The 18,812-nt window shown below is 37.0% G+C and overlaps 1 protein-coding gene across 2 annotated transcripts; it reads right to left on the minus strand.

The window, feature by feature from the left end:
- Nucleotides 1–2,724: 2,724 nt before the first annotated feature.
- dph5 (diphthamide biosynthesis 5) lies at nucleotides 2,725–17,808 on the minus strand. Of its 2 annotated transcripts, none has more exons than XM_051094081.1 (7): nucleotides 17,749–17,808; nucleotides 15,596–15,720; nucleotides 14,514–14,622; nucleotides 9,062–9,182; nucleotides 6,384–6,423; nucleotides 3,638–3,741; nucleotides 2,725–3,471 (listed from the first exon to the last, which is right to left on the minus strand). In XM_051094081.1, the coding sequence occupies exons 1-7, from the start codon at nucleotides 17,758–17,760 to the stop codon at nucleotides 3,239–3,241; spliced, it is 744 nt and encodes a 247-aa protein (XP_050950038.1). In that variant the 5' UTR covers nucleotides 17,761–17,808; the 3' UTR covers nucleotides 2,725–3,238. The 2 variants fall into 2 exon arrangements, with proteins under 2 accessions (XP_050950038.1, XP_050950037.1); XM_051094080.1 differs by having other exon boundaries at nucleotides 17,414–17,773.
- Between the last annotated feature and the right edge of the window lie 1,004 nt (nucleotides 17,809–18,812).

An 18,812-nucleotide genomic window follows, 5' to 3' on the forward strand; every position in this document is an offset into this window, starting at 1 on the left:
ATGAAGAGTTTTGAGGTATGATTTTCAGGACAGAATTATGATCATATAAGTATTAAATCAGTTGATAGACTTTGTTTGCCAAGCTGTTATACAGTGACTCATTACTGCCACACACTGTATTACTTTTCCACTCAATTATGTTGTCATAATGAGATATGTAGTTTTAACATTTCCTCATAATAACAAAATATGTCGTTAAAACATATTTACTTGTAATAAGATATGTCGATAAAACTACATATTTTCTCATGAGATGTTGTTAAAATGACGTCTTTTCTCATAATAAGATGTTATGTCATTAAAACAACATTTCTCGTAATGTGATGTTATGTCGTTAAAATGCCATCTTTTTCTCATTGGAATGACATCTTTTTCATAAGATGTCATTAAAACATTTTCTTGTAATGAGATACGTCGTTAATCACCAAGATGCGTCATTAAAACATCTTTTTCTTGTTAAAACATCTTTTCTAATAATAAAATGTTATGTCATCTTTTCTCATAATGAGATGTTATGTCGTTAAAACCTTTCTTGTTACAATGACATTTTTTCATCATAACAGGATGTTATTAAAATTACTTCTTTTCTCGTAATGAGATGTTATGTCGTTAAAACATCTTTTCTCGTAATAAAATATCGTTAAAGCATCTTTTCTCATAATAAGATGACGTTAAAACGACATCCTTTCTCGTGAGATTCGTTAAAATTACATCTTTTTCGTTAAAACATCTTTTCTTGTAATAAGATGTCATTAAAACATCTTTTTCTTGTTAAAACGTCTTTTCTTGTAATGTTGTTAAAATGTCATTTTTCTTGTTAGAACGACACCTTTTTTCTTAATAACAGGACGTTATTCTGTTTTCTTGTAATAAAAGATGTTATGTCATTAATATGACATCTCACTAAAACATCTTTTGTTGTAAGAAAATGTCATTAAAACATCTTTTCTCGAAATGTGACGCTGTTGAAACGACATCCTGTCTCATGAGATATGTCGTTAAAATTACATCTTTTTCTTGTTAAAACATCTTTTATTGTAATAGGATGTTATGTCGTTAAAATTTCTCGTAATAATATGTAGTTAAATCGACATCACACTAAATAATATTTTCTCGTAATAAAAAGTCATTAAAACATCATTTCTCAAAATGAGATGCTGTTAAAATGGCATCCTTTCTCATAATATGTCAAAATTATTATTATAATCTTTTTTTCTTGTTAAAACGACATCTTTTTCCTTAATAACAGGATGTTATGTCGTTAAAACAACATCTTGTTCTCTAAAACAATCTTTTCTTGTAATAAAATGTCATTAAAACATCTTGAACATCTCACTAAAATGGCATCCTCTCTTATGAGATGTTGTCGTTAAAATGACATCTTTTTCTTGTTAAAACCACAATTTTCTCGTAATAAGATGTCATTAAAACATCTTTTCTCGTTAAAACGTAAAAAAAATCTTTTTTCATAATGTCTTTAAAATTAAATCTTTTTCTCGTTAGAACATCTTTTTTCACAATAACAGGATGTTATGTCATTAAAACAACATATTTTCTCCTACTGAGAAGTTACGTCGTTAAAATTACATTTTTTTTTCTAATTAAAATGTTTTTCTTATAAAATGTCGTTAAAATGAGATGAGATGTTAAAATAACATCTTGAGATGTTATGTCATTAAAGCAACATCTTTTTCTCATTAAAACAATTTTTTTTTCTCGTCATAATGACGTATGTCATTAAAATAATGTTTTTTCCCGTTATAAAAGATATAATGTGTGGTTACATGCAGGAGGGATAATAAAAATAAAACCTTTTAAATGTATTTTAGTATTGCTTTTAGTGTAGCGGCATGTTTATTAGGATTAATCTGTCTACAATATAAAATGCCTATCCAATAAATGACATCCTGTTATTATAAGAAAAGACATAACGTAAAGACGTAACATCTCGTTTTTATGAGAAAAGATGTTGTGTGTGGCAAAAAAAGCGATTATTTATATATAAAAATGTATATATTAAATGATATTACGTTATTATATATTAATTTATATATATATATATATATATTTTGCATTTTAACGTTGGGTAAAAATATTGAAAACATCCATGAACCACAATATTGTTTACAGATGGGCTGAACACTGTATTCAGCCTCTTACAGAAAGGGACCAATACTTTTTACATTGAAATTTCACTTCTCCTTTATAGGAAAAAACCATGCTTCTTTGAGAACCACAGGATATTTTTGAGTGTTCAATCATAGAACCATTTTTAACCTGTTACTTCTTAGAATTACGCTAAGAGTTAACTATAAAAGTGTTTTGCACAAAATACGACAAAGTAGGATCACACTAATACTACAAGCAGACATGCAAATATCTAAATAATATTTGTAAAACACAACAGTTTTTTTTTAAAGGTGTGCCGAAAGGTATATAACCTTCACTTGAACTAGTAAACGTTAATTTGCAAATGCTTTGTTCTTCGACGGTGGTAAAAAAAAAAAGCAGATGCAGATCTGTAAACCCAGTAATCTATAAATGCAACATGTGAGCTCAAATTTTTCTTTGCATAAATAAAGCAGAGGCGAACTACTTTGACAATAGCTCTTGTTCACTTCCTATGCAATTCATGCTGACAGAAAATAAATGAAAGATCACAAACAAAACCGCAGATGAAGACCAAAACAGTCAAACCACATGTAAGGCATTGAATCAGTGGCGACAAAATAAGCGTCTTTATTGTACGAAAATCAATCTTCATCCATTATGACAGGCTCAAAGGAATCTTAGCATTTGCTTTTATCTTATTTACATTCTTACCGAGAAAGTTCCATTAAGAAAGCCTCTCGGTTCAGAAACATTATGCCAATTTCAAAGAAAGCTCAATTTCAGAGGGACTAATGCAAACCAGATGCAGTTGGTCCACAATAACCTTTTCCATTTCCCCATCATTTACATCTTTGACAGCAAGAACATGACTGTCGCATGTCAAAATAATCACCCCAATCCCAATCGAAATTGAAATCTTGTTATGAAATGCAACCCTGGCCTGACCGGTGCTTAAAGGTTAAAGTGGTCAAACTTGATCTGGAATAACAACTGTCATTTGCGTGCTCTCCTGACCCTCTGGCAGCTCCAGGTTCTCACGTGGACGTCCGCTTTTTATTTTTAAAAAGCTTTAGGAGCACTGGAAAGGGAGTTTTTTTTTTCTCAAAGAGCACAAGATTTGTGGATATCAAGAAACATATGTGGAACTATCGGTCATCTTCAATGAATTCAATCCCTCAGGACCGCAGAAGAGTTTTAACATGTCCACCTCTAGAGGATGAAGGTGTCCGCTGATGATCATTGAGTGAAGTGGTCCTCCCAGGTCACAGGACGCCAACTCTCGGAGCGTCCCGGAACGGATGGTCTGGTCCTCGGCTCCGACTCGAGCCAGGCCAACACACACTGTGTCTTCAGTCATTGCTGCAATGAAGGAAAGAACACAGGAGAAGCCATAAAACCAACGCTTGCAAAGCGTTCAATCAAACCTAATCCAATTTTCCGTCAATGCTCGCCAGCGTCTCAAGTCGGCCAGACGTCCAGATGGTTCTACCACAGAGTTCACGAAGGTTTTCAGAAAGTTACTTACCCAACTCCTCACCCCGATCCCTTCGGTTCTGTAGTATCTCCAAGAGTTGCTCAGCTGCCTGAGCAACAGTCATGTACCTGGGAGGCTCGTAAATCTTTCGACCCCTGGAGAGAGAGGAAACTGGTAAACTTTAAACGGACTTGTATGGCTTAATATAACATAAATTATTTCTCTTATGCAGTATGAAAACCCATAAAAGATCACGATACGATCCTACATTGTGCTGTGTTTGGTTGTAATTTTCAGTTGAAGGGCAACAAGAGAAGATGCCTGTGGACGAATAAAACTTCTTACTTCTTAAATATTCTTTTCGCTTTTCGCCTTTGAGGCTTTTAGTAGACCACAGCTACTGAAAGAGCTTATGGGTGACAATGGATATAAGTGTAGGGTTAAACCAAATGCCATACCATCGATTTTTCCCCACGAGGAGTTTAAACGCCCCTGGATATCGAGTGAAATCCATGCTGAGAAACTCCTTCAGTGGCTGCGGCGTCATGACAAGCATTGGCATGTTTACATCCTGTCAGGATGGCATCTAGCGTTTCTTGTCTCAAACCCTGTCTCAATGTGGCATTGTTTCAGTATTTTATTTTCCGAGTTGTGCCGCAGTAAAAATACCAACGGATAGCACCAGTATCTCACAGAGTGCAACCATATGACATTATCGACGCACAATGCACTGCGCACCAAAAAATAATGATGCGCCCCCATAGTTCCAACACTGCTTTCCTAGTGATAAGAAGAAGGAAAAGAATAGGAAAATGCCTGTGGACAAATAAAACTTCCTAAAGACATGCGTCTTTGTTCTTTCCACTTTAACCCTGATGCCTTTGAGGCTTTTAGTAGAGCACAGCTACTTGAAAGAGCTTACAAACGGCAGAGACAAGAAACGCTAGATGCCATCCTGCAAGAATGTAAACAAGTTTCTCAGAGCGGATTTTACTCAATTCCTTGAGTTGTGTTGCAGTAAAAAAATAGCAACAAGTAGTGGCAGTATCTTACAGAGTGCAGCTATTTGACATCATCGATGCAGAATGCACTGCACACCAAAAATAATGGCGCCACCATAATCCAAAATAAGTATAAAACTATGTGGATTTTTTAAATAATGTAAATTTTTCATGGGTTTCCTACCACTTCCTGCTACTCGTAGAAGCGATGTAAGTCTGCTTCATGGCTTACCTTTAAGGCTTTTGGTAGACCACAGGTTATAAACGGCAGAGACAAGAAACGCTAGATGCCATCCTGACAGATGTAAACATGCTACGCTTGTCATGACGCCGCAGCCACCAAAGGAGTTTCTCAGTGTGGATTTCACTCGATATCCAGGGGCATTTAGACTCCTTGTGGGAAAAAATCGATGGTACAGCATTTGGTTTAAGCCTGCGATTATATCCATCGCCACCTGTAGGCTCTTTCCATAGTTGTAGTCTACTAAAAGTCCTTAAAGGTATCAGTGAAGTGGAGAGAACAAAGACGAGGGTCTTTAAGAAGTTTAATTCATCCACAGGCATCTTCACATTAGTTTCACCTCTTATCGCTAGAAAAGCAGTGAAGACTTACATCACTTCTCTTGTTGCCCTTCGACTGAAAATTACAACCAAAACCACACAATGTGGCATTGTATCAGTATTTCATTTTCCGAGTTGTAAAAATAGCAATGGGTAGCACCAGAGCGCAACCATTTGATGTCACTGACGCAGTATGCAATGTGCACCAAAAATAATGGCGCCCCCTCATAGTCCAAAATACGTATAAAACCATGTAGATTCAAAAAAATAAAAATAAAAAAATAACATAAATCATTCATGGGTTTTCTAATACATATTTCAGTAACAAGAAACATCATTTTATTATATTAAGCCATGGTACAGGAGGAACATTGAGCAAGTAGGTGGCCATTAATGCAATTTACATCTGAGCTTTAAAGCGAAATACTCTGCATGCTTTACTTAAGGTGCATTAGCCATTAATGGACCGTCTGTCTATCCTTGATGAAATCAGTCAACTTAAGGAAGTTGGAGACATGCTTTGAATTTCTTTTTGGGGCCATTTCCCCCTCCCTGCAGTGAAGGGTACCAACCTCACTGGACAAGCATCTGACTGCGACCAAAATCATGCAGCATATGGTTATTCCATTTCCGAGTAATGGTACAACAGTGCCAATAAATCTGGGAGACATTAGCACACTTTCCAGCCTTGAACAGGGAGCACGCACCAGGCCTAATGCTCGTCTCCTTATAGCGTACATAGTGGAACACTAAAACCCATTTGGGGTTTATGTGGACTGGATATAATATTACACAAAGTGCGCAACCAAGGGGGGAGATAATTACAGGACACCGCGGAGAAAGCAAGGAGTTAACAACCGTCTTCAACAACGAGAAATAATTCCGCACTAGTGAAGGTTTTTAGAAGGACTTCGAGTTCAACTTCGAAAGAAGACAACGAAGTTGCCGATGAACATATTTCTGAAGGTTTCATATGGGAAAATTATACCGTGGCAGTTCTGGGGGCGGCCCAGGGAAGGTCCATGATAACATATCATGCGTCCAAGTCAAACAAGCTGCCACGGTTTTTACTTTTGTTATTTTTTTCCAACTCAACCAGTCAGCCCCCCAACAACTTGCACAAATGTTAACTCAATGTCTGCTGGAAACCACATATCAACCCTCCCGGAAAAGCATCGCAGACTAGATATAAATGAGCCTGAACCTCACCAAAAATCAGAAAGTGAGAGTCTTACCTCATTAAATTCTCCATGGACTGCTCTTTGACTTTGATATCTGTGAAACAAGGGAGTTGTAAGTGTTGTATGATACAATAAGCTCGGGTTTTATAAACTAGGCCTCTCTGGATGTTTCTGTCACGTCATAAATAGTAGGTCGCCCCTCCGTCTGGGGCTGTTAACCCCACGCAGTCTGGAGCGTGAGTACATTTTCAGACGGCACCTGAGAGGGCCCCATATTGAGAACAAAGACAGATGTACAAATCAAGACCAGTCATGTTTTCACACCATGTCTACACTGAACATGTCAGCGTTAAACTCAAAATGTTCGTAAATAACCGACCAATCAGATGAAATTTCAAGGCTAAACTTTGGCTGCAGTAAAATGGGACGTTTTCTTTCCTGCTTTCTTTATAAATGGAAATATGGCATCAAAACTGACTTTGCATGCATTTTAGAATAGCAAAATAAAAGTATGCAAAAACTAACATAAAACAAAATTACACAAAACGCATTATTGATATTAACTTAAACAAAATTGACAAAAAACTGCCATATATATAATGACAAAAAATGTACATAGCATTCATAATTCATTAATGATATTTGTAAATGACAAAAAAAACTAAATATTTCTGAAAAAAGTTTTAAAAGAATGACACACAATTCATAATTAATTAGATATTTGTAAAAAAAAAAAAAAAAAAAAAAAAAACTGGCATAACATTCATAATTCATTAATGATATTTGTAAAAAGAAAGAAAGAAAGAAACCAGAAAATGATACTTTTGTTAAAAAATAAAATAAAATTGACATAACATTCATAATTCATTAATGATATTTGTAGAAAAAAAAGAAACCAGAAAAATGATAAACTGATATGCATAAAATGCATAACAAATTACTTAATTCATTAATAATATTTGTAAAATGTCAAAAAAACTAATGATATTTCTGAAAAAATGAAAGGTGAAAAAATCAAATTCTTGATTAATTAATGGTATTTGTAAAAAAAAAATAAAATAAAAATAAATAAATAAAACAAATGTAAAAAATAAACCAGACAATTGACATACAATTAAAAAAAAATAAAAAATAAAACTGATATAGAATTCATAATTCACTGATATTTCTAGAAAAAAGAAACCAGAAAAATTACATAAAATTAATTTAAAAATGAAATTAATATTGTAAAATGACAAAAAAAACACTCAATAATGAAAATTTAAAATATTTTACATAAAAAAGAAAATGTACATAAAATTATAAATTAATGTTAAAAAAAGAAAAAAAAACTGTTAAACTGTTAAAAAAAGAAAAAAAAGAAAACTGACATAACATTCATAAATCATTAATGATATTTATAAAATGACAAAAAACTAAAAGATATTTATAAAAGAAAAGAAAGTAAAAAACTGACATAAAATTCATAATTAATATTTGTAAGACGAAACCAGAAAAGTGACATAAAATTAATAATTAACTAATATTTGTAAAATTACACAAAAAGAACACATACAGTATTTCTAAAAAAAATTAATTAGAAAGTAAAAAAGTCAAAATTTTGACATAAAATTCACAATTAATGATATTTGTAAAAAAAAAAAAAAAAAAAAGAAACCTGAAAGTTGACATAAAAGTAAAAAATATTTGTTAAAAAAAACAGAACAAAAGAAACCAGAAAACTGACATAAAGTTCATAATTAATTTTAAAAAAAACAAAGAAACCTGAAAATTAATATAAATTCAAAATGTATTAATGACACTTGTAGTTTTTTTTAGCTTAACAGAAAAAAATAAAGAGGTTGTAGTAGCAGTGTAGCACATCAAAAATTTAAATGGAACAAGTTCACATCGGATGTAGACACAGTGTCAGACTTTTTTTTGGAATTACAAATCTAATTTTATTGTTCTATTTAATTTAGAAACACCAGCAAATAAATCGACCAATATTTGCCAGCTTGATTAATAGCCCACGTCTTGTTAGCAACGTTATGATGAATGGATGCAGTGTAAAGTCCCTGTGTTTTGTCTCTGTGTGTGTGCGTGCTTTTGTTGTGTCTGCAGGTTATTGTGTTAGATAAGCGCTCTTGCGGCCAAGGGTGGACGGGGAGGTGTCCAATCCCCGCCTTCCTCTGTTTGCTTTTGAATAATGAGGTTAATAACCCTGATCCCTCTCTTGCTCATTTTTGTCCTCGTCTCCTCAGCTGGGAAGCACCTGGGGACTCCCGCCCCTCCCCCTCTGTCCCGCCAGCCAATGAGACACGACCCCCTACCAGCAAACTACGATTTCTACCAACATTCATTACCAAAGATGCCTTCCAATGGGAAATCCCACTGGTGCTTTGGAAAACGGAGGGTTTATTAAGAGTTGTCTGGAAATCTCCACGGCACACAGATATAAACGTAAATTATTTGCGGCCATCTGCCTTGGGGGTACCAGAGCGTTTGCGACGGGCCCAAGTTTAATGTGCGCCCCGAAGGGAAATGCCTATTTGATGGGACGTCAAAATACGGGGGGGCGTCGCATCTGGTTTTGACACATTCAGTGCTACAGTGACTGTTAAAGATGCGTCAAACGTATATACTTGGGACGTGAGCAGAGGGACAAAACGAATTGTTCATGCATGCCCATAACATCATATAACTTTCTAATTAGAACATATCATTCACAAAGAGTCAAAGGAAGTGCTTACCCAGCAGGCACAGTGTGTGCAGGCCCATATCCCTGTTCTTCTTGATCTTATCATAGAAGCTCTCTGGTCTCCATGTGTCCGTCCAAAACACAATGGACACCGTTTCCCCGAAGTTGTACAGCTAAGGAGGAAAACGCAATCACATTCATACTCAATTTACTCAAACTAGATCTTATTTTGTGTTGGTCAGTGTGTTCACAAGTAGCCAGCCAGCTCTGTTTAGACACCGACAAGGTGCTTCCTGTTATTCAGTAAGCATGACATCATTCTAAACACTAGAGTGCTGCACAGCTGACACAACAAAGTGACATTACAGCAGGCAGACTTGTTACCGGGTACTCCTATAGACCCTCTGAAGCATGTAATAGTGCAATATGAACACATAAGTCAGGGGTGTCCATAATCAGTCCTGGAGGGCCACTGTCCTACAGAGTTTAGCTCAAAACACAATTAAACACAACTGAACCAGCTAATCAAGGTCTTCAGGCTCATTAGAAGCTTCAAGGCAGATCTTTTGGAGCTTGTTGGAGCTAAACTCTGCAGGACAGTGGCCCTCCAGGAGCAGGACTGGACACCCCTGGTAGATGTAGGACGATTTCAACGCTACCTATGACACCTAGGGGTGTCCAAATTCGGTACAAGAGGGCCAACGTCCTGCAGAATGTGGCTCCAACCAGCTTCAAAACACCTGCTTGGAAGCTTCTAGTGAGCCTGAAGACCTTGATTAGCTGGTTTAGGTATGTTTAATTGGGGTTGGAGCTAAACTCTGCGGGACAGTGGCCCTCTAGGAATGAGTTTGGACACCCAGTGGCCCTCCAACCGCAATTAAACACACCTGAACCAGCCAATCAAGATCTTGAGACTCACTAGAAACTTCCAGGCAGGTGTGTTGGACCTGTTTGGAGCTAAACTCTGCAGGACAGTGGCCCTCTAGGACTGGGTTTGGACACCTAGTGGCCCTCCAACCACAGATAAACACACCTGAACCAGCTAAATTCAGCAGGACAGTGGACCTCTACAAATGAGTTTGGACACCCCTGGATTTGGTAGATGTGGGACGACTTCAACACTACCTATATCAGGTAGATATACTCGGTTCTAGAGGGCCAACGTCCTGCAGAATTTGGCTCCAACAAGCTACAAAACACCTGCCAGCAAGCTTCTAATGAGCCTGAAGACCTTGATTATCTGGTGCAGGTGTGTTTAATTGGGGTTGGAGCTAAACTCTGCAAGACAGCAGCCATCTAGGACTGATTTTGGAGACCCCTGACATAGTGTTGAAGTCATCCCACATCTACCAGGGTGTCCAATCCTGCTCCTGGTGGGCCACTGTCCTGCAGAGTTTAGCTCAAACCTCAATTAAACAAACCTGAACCAGCCAGGTTGGTTGGAGCTAAACTTTGAAGGACAGTGGCCCTCCAAGATTGGACACCCCTGGACTTGGTAGATGTGGGACGACTTCAACACCACCTATGTCTGGGGTGTCCAAACTCAGTCCAACCCCAATTAAACACCTGAAACAACTAATCAAGGTCTTCAGGCTCACTAGAAGCTTCCAGGCAGGTGTGTTGGCTGGTTGGAGCTTAACTCTGCAGGATGTTGGTCCTCTAGAACCGAGTTTGGACACCCCTCACATAGGTAGTGTTGAAGTCGTCCCATATCTACCAAATTCAGGGGTGTCTAATCCTGCTCCTAAAGGGCTGGTGTCCCGCAGAGTTTAGCTCCAACCCCAATTAAACATGCCTGAATCATCTAATCACGGTCTTCAGACTCAGTAGAAGCTTCCAGGCAGGTAGCTGGTTGGAGCTAAATTCTGCAGGACAGTGGCCCTCTAGGAGTTTGGACACCTCTGACATAGGGTTGAAGTCATCCTGTCTACCAAGTCCAGGGGTGTCCAATCTTGCTTCTGGAGGCCCAGTGTCCTGAGGAGTCCAATCCTGCTCTTGGAGGACCACTGTCCTGAGGCGTTTAGCTCCAACCCCAATTAAACACACCTGAACCATCTAATCAAGGTCTTCAGACTGACTTGTTATAAGCTTCAGGGCAGGTGTGTTGGAGCTAAACTTTACAGGACAGCGGTCCTCTAGGACTAAGTTTGGAGACCCCTGACATAGGTAGTGTTGAAGTCGTCCCAAATCTACCAAGGTTGTCCACTTCTCATCCTGGAGGACCAACATATTGTAGAGGTTAGCTCCAACCAGCTCCAACACACTTGCTTTAATGTTTGTAGTGAGTCTGAAGACCTTGATTAGCTGGTTCAGGTGTGTTTAATTAGGGTTGGAGCTAAACTCTGCAGGACAGTGGCGCTCCAGGAGTAGGTTTGGACACCTCTGACCTAGTCGGTTAGTGAAGTCAACTATAGACCTCAAATAGAGGTGAATTCCTTTTTGTTTATCTGTAACAAATTAAACGGTGGTGACTTAAAGGAGATGAAATGGGGATGAGTCACAACTTCATTGAGAGAGTTATTAAAGGATTAGTTCACTCCTGAATTAAAATTCCCTGGTAATTTACTCACCCCTGTGTCATCAAAGATGTTCATGTCTTTCTTCGGTCAAAAAGAAATTAAGGTTTTTGAGGAAAACATTCCAGGATTTTTCTCCATATAGTGGACTTTAATGGGAGCCAGTGGTTTGAAGGTTCAAATTGCAGTTTCAATGCAGCTTCAAAGGACTCTACACAATCCCAGCTGAGGAACAAGTGTCTTATCTAGCAAAACATTCTATCTTTTTCTAAAAATTAGAAATTCTAAAAATTTTATGTGTATACTTTTTAACCACAAATGCTTGTCTTACACTAGCTCTAAGTCTATGGTGAGGCAGAGGCAAAAAACTCAAATCGAAAAAACATTGTTTTTTTTGGTAAAGAGCACTAGTTAGGCTAATGAAAGACAAGCATTTGTGGTTAAAAAGTATATAAATGTTTATTTTCTTTTTAGATAATGACCAACCACTTTGCTAGTGAGACCCTTATTCCTCAGCTGGGATTGTGTAGAATTGTCATTGAAACTGCAATTTGGACCTTCAACTCGCTGATTCCCATTGCTGATCCTCCACTATATGGAGAAAAATCCTGGAATGTTGTCCTCAAAAAACTTAATTATGGCCACAAATCAATTATATGTGGAAACAAATTTTTTACTTTGTGAACATGATATCTTTTTTCCCACGTCTTGTGTGGCCTTGGCGGGTTTTAGCATGCTGATATTTTGAAAAATGTCTATTGAACATGAAAAATGCTTTTGTCCACACAATGAAAGTCAGTGGGGTCCAATGTTGTTGTTCTGGACCCCAATGACTTTCATTGTATAAACAAAGACGGCTGAAACATTTGTCAAAATATCTTTTGTGTTCAGCGGAAGAATGGAAGTCAGTCAGGTTTGGAACAACAGGTTCATTTTGGGTGAAATATCCAATTAAAGTGGGTATGAAATGAAATTCAGCTCATCTATTTCTAAATTCATCTACTTTCTTAAGCCACTTCTATCCAATCAACAACCAGTGAATAAAACCAAATTCCCATGCTTTTTCCATTTTTCCATTCCCATTTTTTTCCAATATGGAAGAAAAAAACTGCACCTTTTTAAATTATAGTTCACCCAAAAATGAAAATTCTGTCATTAATTACTCACCCTCATGTGGGTTCCAAACTTGTAAGCACTTCATTCGTCTTCAGAATACAAATTAAGGTATTTTTGATAAAATCTGAGAGCTTTCTGACCCTGCATAGACAGCAACACAACTGACACGTTCAAGGAATGGGTGCCCAGAAAGGTAATAAGGACATTGTTAAAATAGTCTATGTGACATCAGTATAAATGTATTTTTGTAGCTTTATAACATTAAGGTTGAACCACAGGGTCAGAAAGCTCATGGATTTCATCATAAATATCTTAATTTGTGTTCTGAAGATGTTCAAAGGTCTTATGGGTTTGGATTGCCATGTTAAACCAGATGTTATAGATAACAAAAACAACACACACTTTGGGTGTAGAAAGTCTCGAGTCATGCTTTTTTGTGGCATCTCTGGTTGTTGATTGCTTCCAGTTAGTGCATCATGATCTACACCCAAACAGTAACTGCAAAGTGTGTGTTGACCTACCAGATCCCTCTGTGGCTGAGAGCAGCAGCTGGGGTAGATGATTTAGGACCTGCTTTTCCTACCTACATAATATCCTTTAGAAACAGCACTGCTGATCTCAGATCATCTATAGGTGCCTATCATGAGTTTAGGGCGGCATCTGGGGCCTCTTGGTATACAAAGCTGCCCTGACAGGTCAATACATGGGGCTGTTATTGATGGCCACTAGGCTACGTTGATAGACTCCGCTGGGACGCCTACAGCACAAAGGCCGTATTACCGTTTGATCATTTTCACAAGAGACCACGCACGAATGACGCACAATGGCGAAGTACATTCTCTGGAAAGTACATGTTGACAATGACACCATGGGAAAAAAAATGCAAATTATCCCATTATTTACTCACCCTCAAGCCATTCTAGATGTATATGACTTTATTCTTTCAGACGAATGGAATTGGAGTTATATTAAAAAATGCACTGGCTCTTCCAAGCTTTCTAATGGCAGTGAATGGCTGTTGAGATTTTGAAGTTCAATAAAGTGCATCCAACCATCATAAAAAGTACTCCACACAGCTCCAGGGTGTTAATAAAGGCCTTCTGAAGTGAATCGATGTGTTTATGTAGGAAAAATATCCATATTTAAAACTTTATAAGCCACAATCTCTAGTTTCCACAAACTGTCGTACGCAAATTAACGGGAGAGTGACGTTCCAGCGGATGACGGAGAACCAAGTTTTGTTTACAGAAAAGGAAAACCGTCATACAAAATCGTCATTTTGCACTTCTAATTCGCGACTCGTGTTTTGTTTTACTTCCGTGTTCACACCGCGTTCGCTTACGTCCTACATCATCTGTTGAAACGTTATTCTCTCATGAACGCGCATACCACAAATAGCACAAGCTAGAGATTACAATTTATAAAGTTTTAAATATGGATACTTTTATTACACAAGCACATCGATTCACTTCAGAAGGCCTGACTTCTTGAAGTCATGTGGAGTACTTTTTTTGATGGATGGATGCACTTTATTGGACTTCAAAATCTCAACAGCCATTCACTGCCATTATAAAGCTTGGACGAGCCAGGACATTTTTAATATAACTCTGATCATATTCGTCTGAAAGAAGAAAGTCATATACACCTAGAATGGCTTGAGGGTGAGTAAATATTGGGATAATTTGCATTCTTGGGCGTACTATCCCTTTGGGTGCGATCGTGGATTTTCGGCAAAATTTTGGGAGCAAATAAGGTCGAATCTGCGTGACCAGTTTGAAATTCCCATTCCCGTCAATTCCTATTGAAATGACTGGAATTCGCTTGGAAAAATTCGCCGAACAACAATAAATGTGACAGCAACTTGAGCCTTACTTGCAATCCACAGCAGCCCACGGCGTTCATAATGGAGGCGTTGTGAATAACGCGATACTGAATCCCAGAATTCAATGCTCGCAGAACCAGGTCGCTGTGGGTCGTAGCTCTGGAGAGAAGAAATACAAAGGTTTTTTGCGTAAACGACTCCAAAACAAGCGGCAACCACAGAAAAATGGTTACTTATCAACATTTACTGTGTTACGCGGTTTACAATGTGGAAGTAATCCAAATCGCGCCAAAAACGCTTATCCGTTCGATCTTGACTATATCATTAAACTTTATTAAACCCACACATTCTTAAGTGCAGGAAAATGAGGAGTCAGACCCTCGTCCCCCTCCCGCTATGTGGGTTTGGCTGGAAAAAGCTGGAGCCAAACTACGCTAAGCGCAACCGTGACTAGAAGCGACCGAGACGGGCGTAATTAGCTCATCTCTTCTGGAGAGTTTCCAAAGAACCCACACCTCAGACGTTCACATCCCACTTCTCGTAAGAGCGATAACGTTGCACCCCAGAGCTTTGGTGCTCCAACCACTCTGTGGTTCTTCAGGCACAATTTCCTGAATAATAGGAAACATTTCCATTATTTATCTTCTGCTAGACTTAGAAAGAGTTTTTTTTATTGTTGTCGTTCCTCACACTTATGGTTGAAAGAGATATTTATTTAGAGGAGTGCATGCTTTCAAGCGCACTTAACTGTACTTGAGGGCATTATCACAATCAGAATGGAGTTTATTAGTTAAATAAGTTCGAACATTTCCTCCCATTTCTCATTTAATTTCTTCTGTAAACAATGAAATATAAGTCAAATAGACCGGTGATAAAGCTTTCCAATGAAAGTCTGGGTATGTCTGGATTTTGAGTTCTTGATGAGTCACTGCACTTGTGGGATTGTGGTATATGTGATGGCAACATGAGGAGCATATGACAAATATGCCTAGAAACCTCATAAGTGAAAGTTGACAAACTATACTGTTGATGAATATTTCAGTTCAGGATGAGTTTGCAGTTGTTGTCACATATGGATTAGATGTGACTGAGACTAGCTATTGTAGATCTTGAAGTAGTTAGTTAGTCTTACCCAAAAGGATCACCAACCACTAGAAACGCCACATCACTGACATCTGCTCCCTTCAGGATCTCATCCGCCTGTTGTTCCACCATGTCTCTGTCGGCCAGCAGCAACTCGCGCCCATAATACTCCTCCTAAGAGAGAACACAATGGCGCCATAAATCTGAGAGTGAAATATCAGTATTTCTGATGAACGTGTTTAAATTTCAAATTAGATTGTATCAAGTTTGATCTAAAGTATATTGCTTAAATGCTTGATATTAGTTTTGGAGAAACAAATGACAATTGAATATTATATTTGTAAATATATATTTACTTTGGATGCTTTTATCCAAAGCAAACAAATGATGAACATATTTTTAATTTCCAAATAACATTACTTCTGATACACACACACACACACACATATATATATATATATATATATATATATATATATATATATATACTGTACTTTTTTGTGGGGTCAAAATGTCAAGTCAATATCTTATTTCCGCCACTGAATGAAAAATGAAGGTTGTCACTTTTTATATCAGAATTGCGTGATATAAACTTACAATTCTGACTTTTTTCTTACAATTGCATGATATAAACAGTGTTGCCAAGTCTGTGGTTTTCCAGCGGAATTGGGCTACTTTAACACTGTTGCCACGGGTTGTTTTTAATGTCCGTGGGTTGAAGCGACCCCAATAACAACATATTTATCCCCTGAACTACAAATTTACCAGGGGAACCCCCACAAAAAACACTTGTATTTTAACCCCTAAACGGACCCCCCCCTCAAAATACAATTGGGCGGGTTTTGTTGTGAAAACCTGGCAACCCTGGATATAAACTCGCAATTCTGACTTTTTCTCAGGGCTGTGTGATAAAAACTCACAACTGCGAGTTATAAAGTCAGAACTGCAATATATAAGCTCTCACATATCTCACATTTGCGAGATAAAAACTTGCAATTCTGACTTTTTTTCTGAGAACTGCATGATATAAAGACAGAATTACGAGATATAAACTCGCACATCTTTTTGTTGTGAATTTATATCTCGTAATTCTGACTTTTTATTATTGTATCTTACAATTTTGAGAAAAAAAAATGTGAATTGCGAGATGTAAACTCACAACTGTGAAAAAAAAATCAGAATTGTGAAACAAAAAAGTCTCAGTTACCTTTTTTTTTTATTCACTGGCAGAAACGGCCTTCCATAACACTTATTATTATTACAAAATGATTAATATTTGAAAAAAAAAAAAAAATTGTCCACCTAATAATCAGTGTGATAAAATAAACAATAAGTTGTTCATTTTGTTGTCATGCGACTATTAAACTATTAAACAGAAAATTACATCATAGAGAAGACACCTGTATTACATGTCAAGGTAAGTACAATTCTTTAAAATATCATATATTTTGATCTTTTTATGAAAAGACAATGCAAATTAATACTAACAATCCTAATGTACAAGATTCAAACATTTCTAAAACTTTTTTTTAACTATGAAATATGCTTGAAAGCTTTCGTTTATTTGTATTTTTTTGTAATCATTAAGTCACACTTAATGTAAAATATGAAATAAGCATTTTTAAAAATGTCTTATGAACACAAATATTACATTTCTTGGCATGTGTGTGTTTTAAACTACATATAATTTTATCACTTCAGGCATTATTACTTGTCGTCGACCAGCATATTGCGGTATATGTGAGTATCTTTCCATCTTATGTCTCACATGAACGCAAAATGTACTCATATGGTTTTGTTTATGATGTATATCGAGCTGTCAACTGTCAGGATTCAGATAATATAATGTGTTTAATCATCCACATACCAACGCTTCCTTCCCGACGGTCAGTATAGACGTGTAAGCCTCCAAATAAACACGACTACACTGACGGACGATCTCTAAACCTTTAACAGTGATGTCTTTAGCATCGCCCAGACCGAGACCGACAAAATACAACATCTCTAAATCACAAACGACACCAGAATGCACAGCTACACGTCGCCAAAAGACTAAAATAACACAAAAATAATATATTTATAAGCGCTTTAACATGCAAAAGAGCTGTCTGGCGATATAGTACTATGTGATCGTTTATCAAACAATGAGTAGCTTGCAGAATACATTCAGTTCTTCTCAGGTCTCTGTTATTCTGCACTCACATGGTGCCACATGCAGCAACTGACAACCGGCTGCCGTAAAGAGCAGAGAAGTTCACGACAGTGTCGTGTACTGTAACCATAGAAACAGGATAAGCGGTGATGACTGCAGCACGGGCTGAAGGTTTGTTGAAAAAACATTTGGAGCCACATTCATTGTGTCTACGATGTTGTGCACAGGTAATACTTGCCCATAAGCCATTTAAAAGTTAAATAATAGATATTTGTATTATAATCCTATTAATATTATATCATTTATGTATATACACGTTTTAATATTGTATACATAAGCCACAATTATATATTTATATATAATTATATACTGTTAATACTTAGCAGATGTCTGTATAACTTTACTCATTTCAGTTTTACCTGTATTACATATAGCCCATGTAAGTTTTTAGATGCTTTTTTGGTTATTTTGTCACATATGGACCACAAAACCAGTCATAAGGGTCAAATTTTCGAAATTGAGATTTATACATCAGCTGAAAGCTGAATAAATAAGCTTTCCATTGATGTATGGTTTGTTATGATAGGACAATATTTGGTTGACATACACCTATTTGAAAATCTGGAATCTGAGGGTGCAAAAAATCTAAATATTGAGAAAATCACCTTTAAAGATGTTCAAATGAAGTACCTGATAATATATTGATAGGGTATTGCTAATCAAAAATTACGCTTTTATATATCTACAGTAGGAATTTTGCAAAATATCTCCATGGAACATGATCTCAATTTCCTAATGATTTTTGGCATAAAAGTAAACTCTATAATTTTGACCCATGCAATGTATTTTTGGCTATTGCTACAAATATACCCCAGCGAGTTAAGACTGGTTTTGTGGTGCAGGATCATATATGTGTCTTTGCGTGACTTATAAGCTCACAAACCATTGGTCGGGGCATTTAATCGGTGAACTTTCTTTAACCTTAAAACCACACGTGCAGACATTATGTTGTGTAACTCAGTGCAAGAGTCTGAATAATTGGCAACTTCAGGGCTATGTGCTGTTTGCTGTTTATTTACTGTGTAAAGCCATCAGTTTCGCCCTCAAATTGCAG

This window comes from Labeo rohita, chromosome 22 (genome assembly GCF_022985175.1).
Source record: "Labeo rohita strain BAU-BD-2019 chromosome 22, IGBB_LRoh.1.0, whole genome shotgun sequence".
NCBI lineage: Eukaryota > Metazoa > Chordata > Actinopteri > Cypriniformes > Cyprinidae > Labeo > Labeo rohita.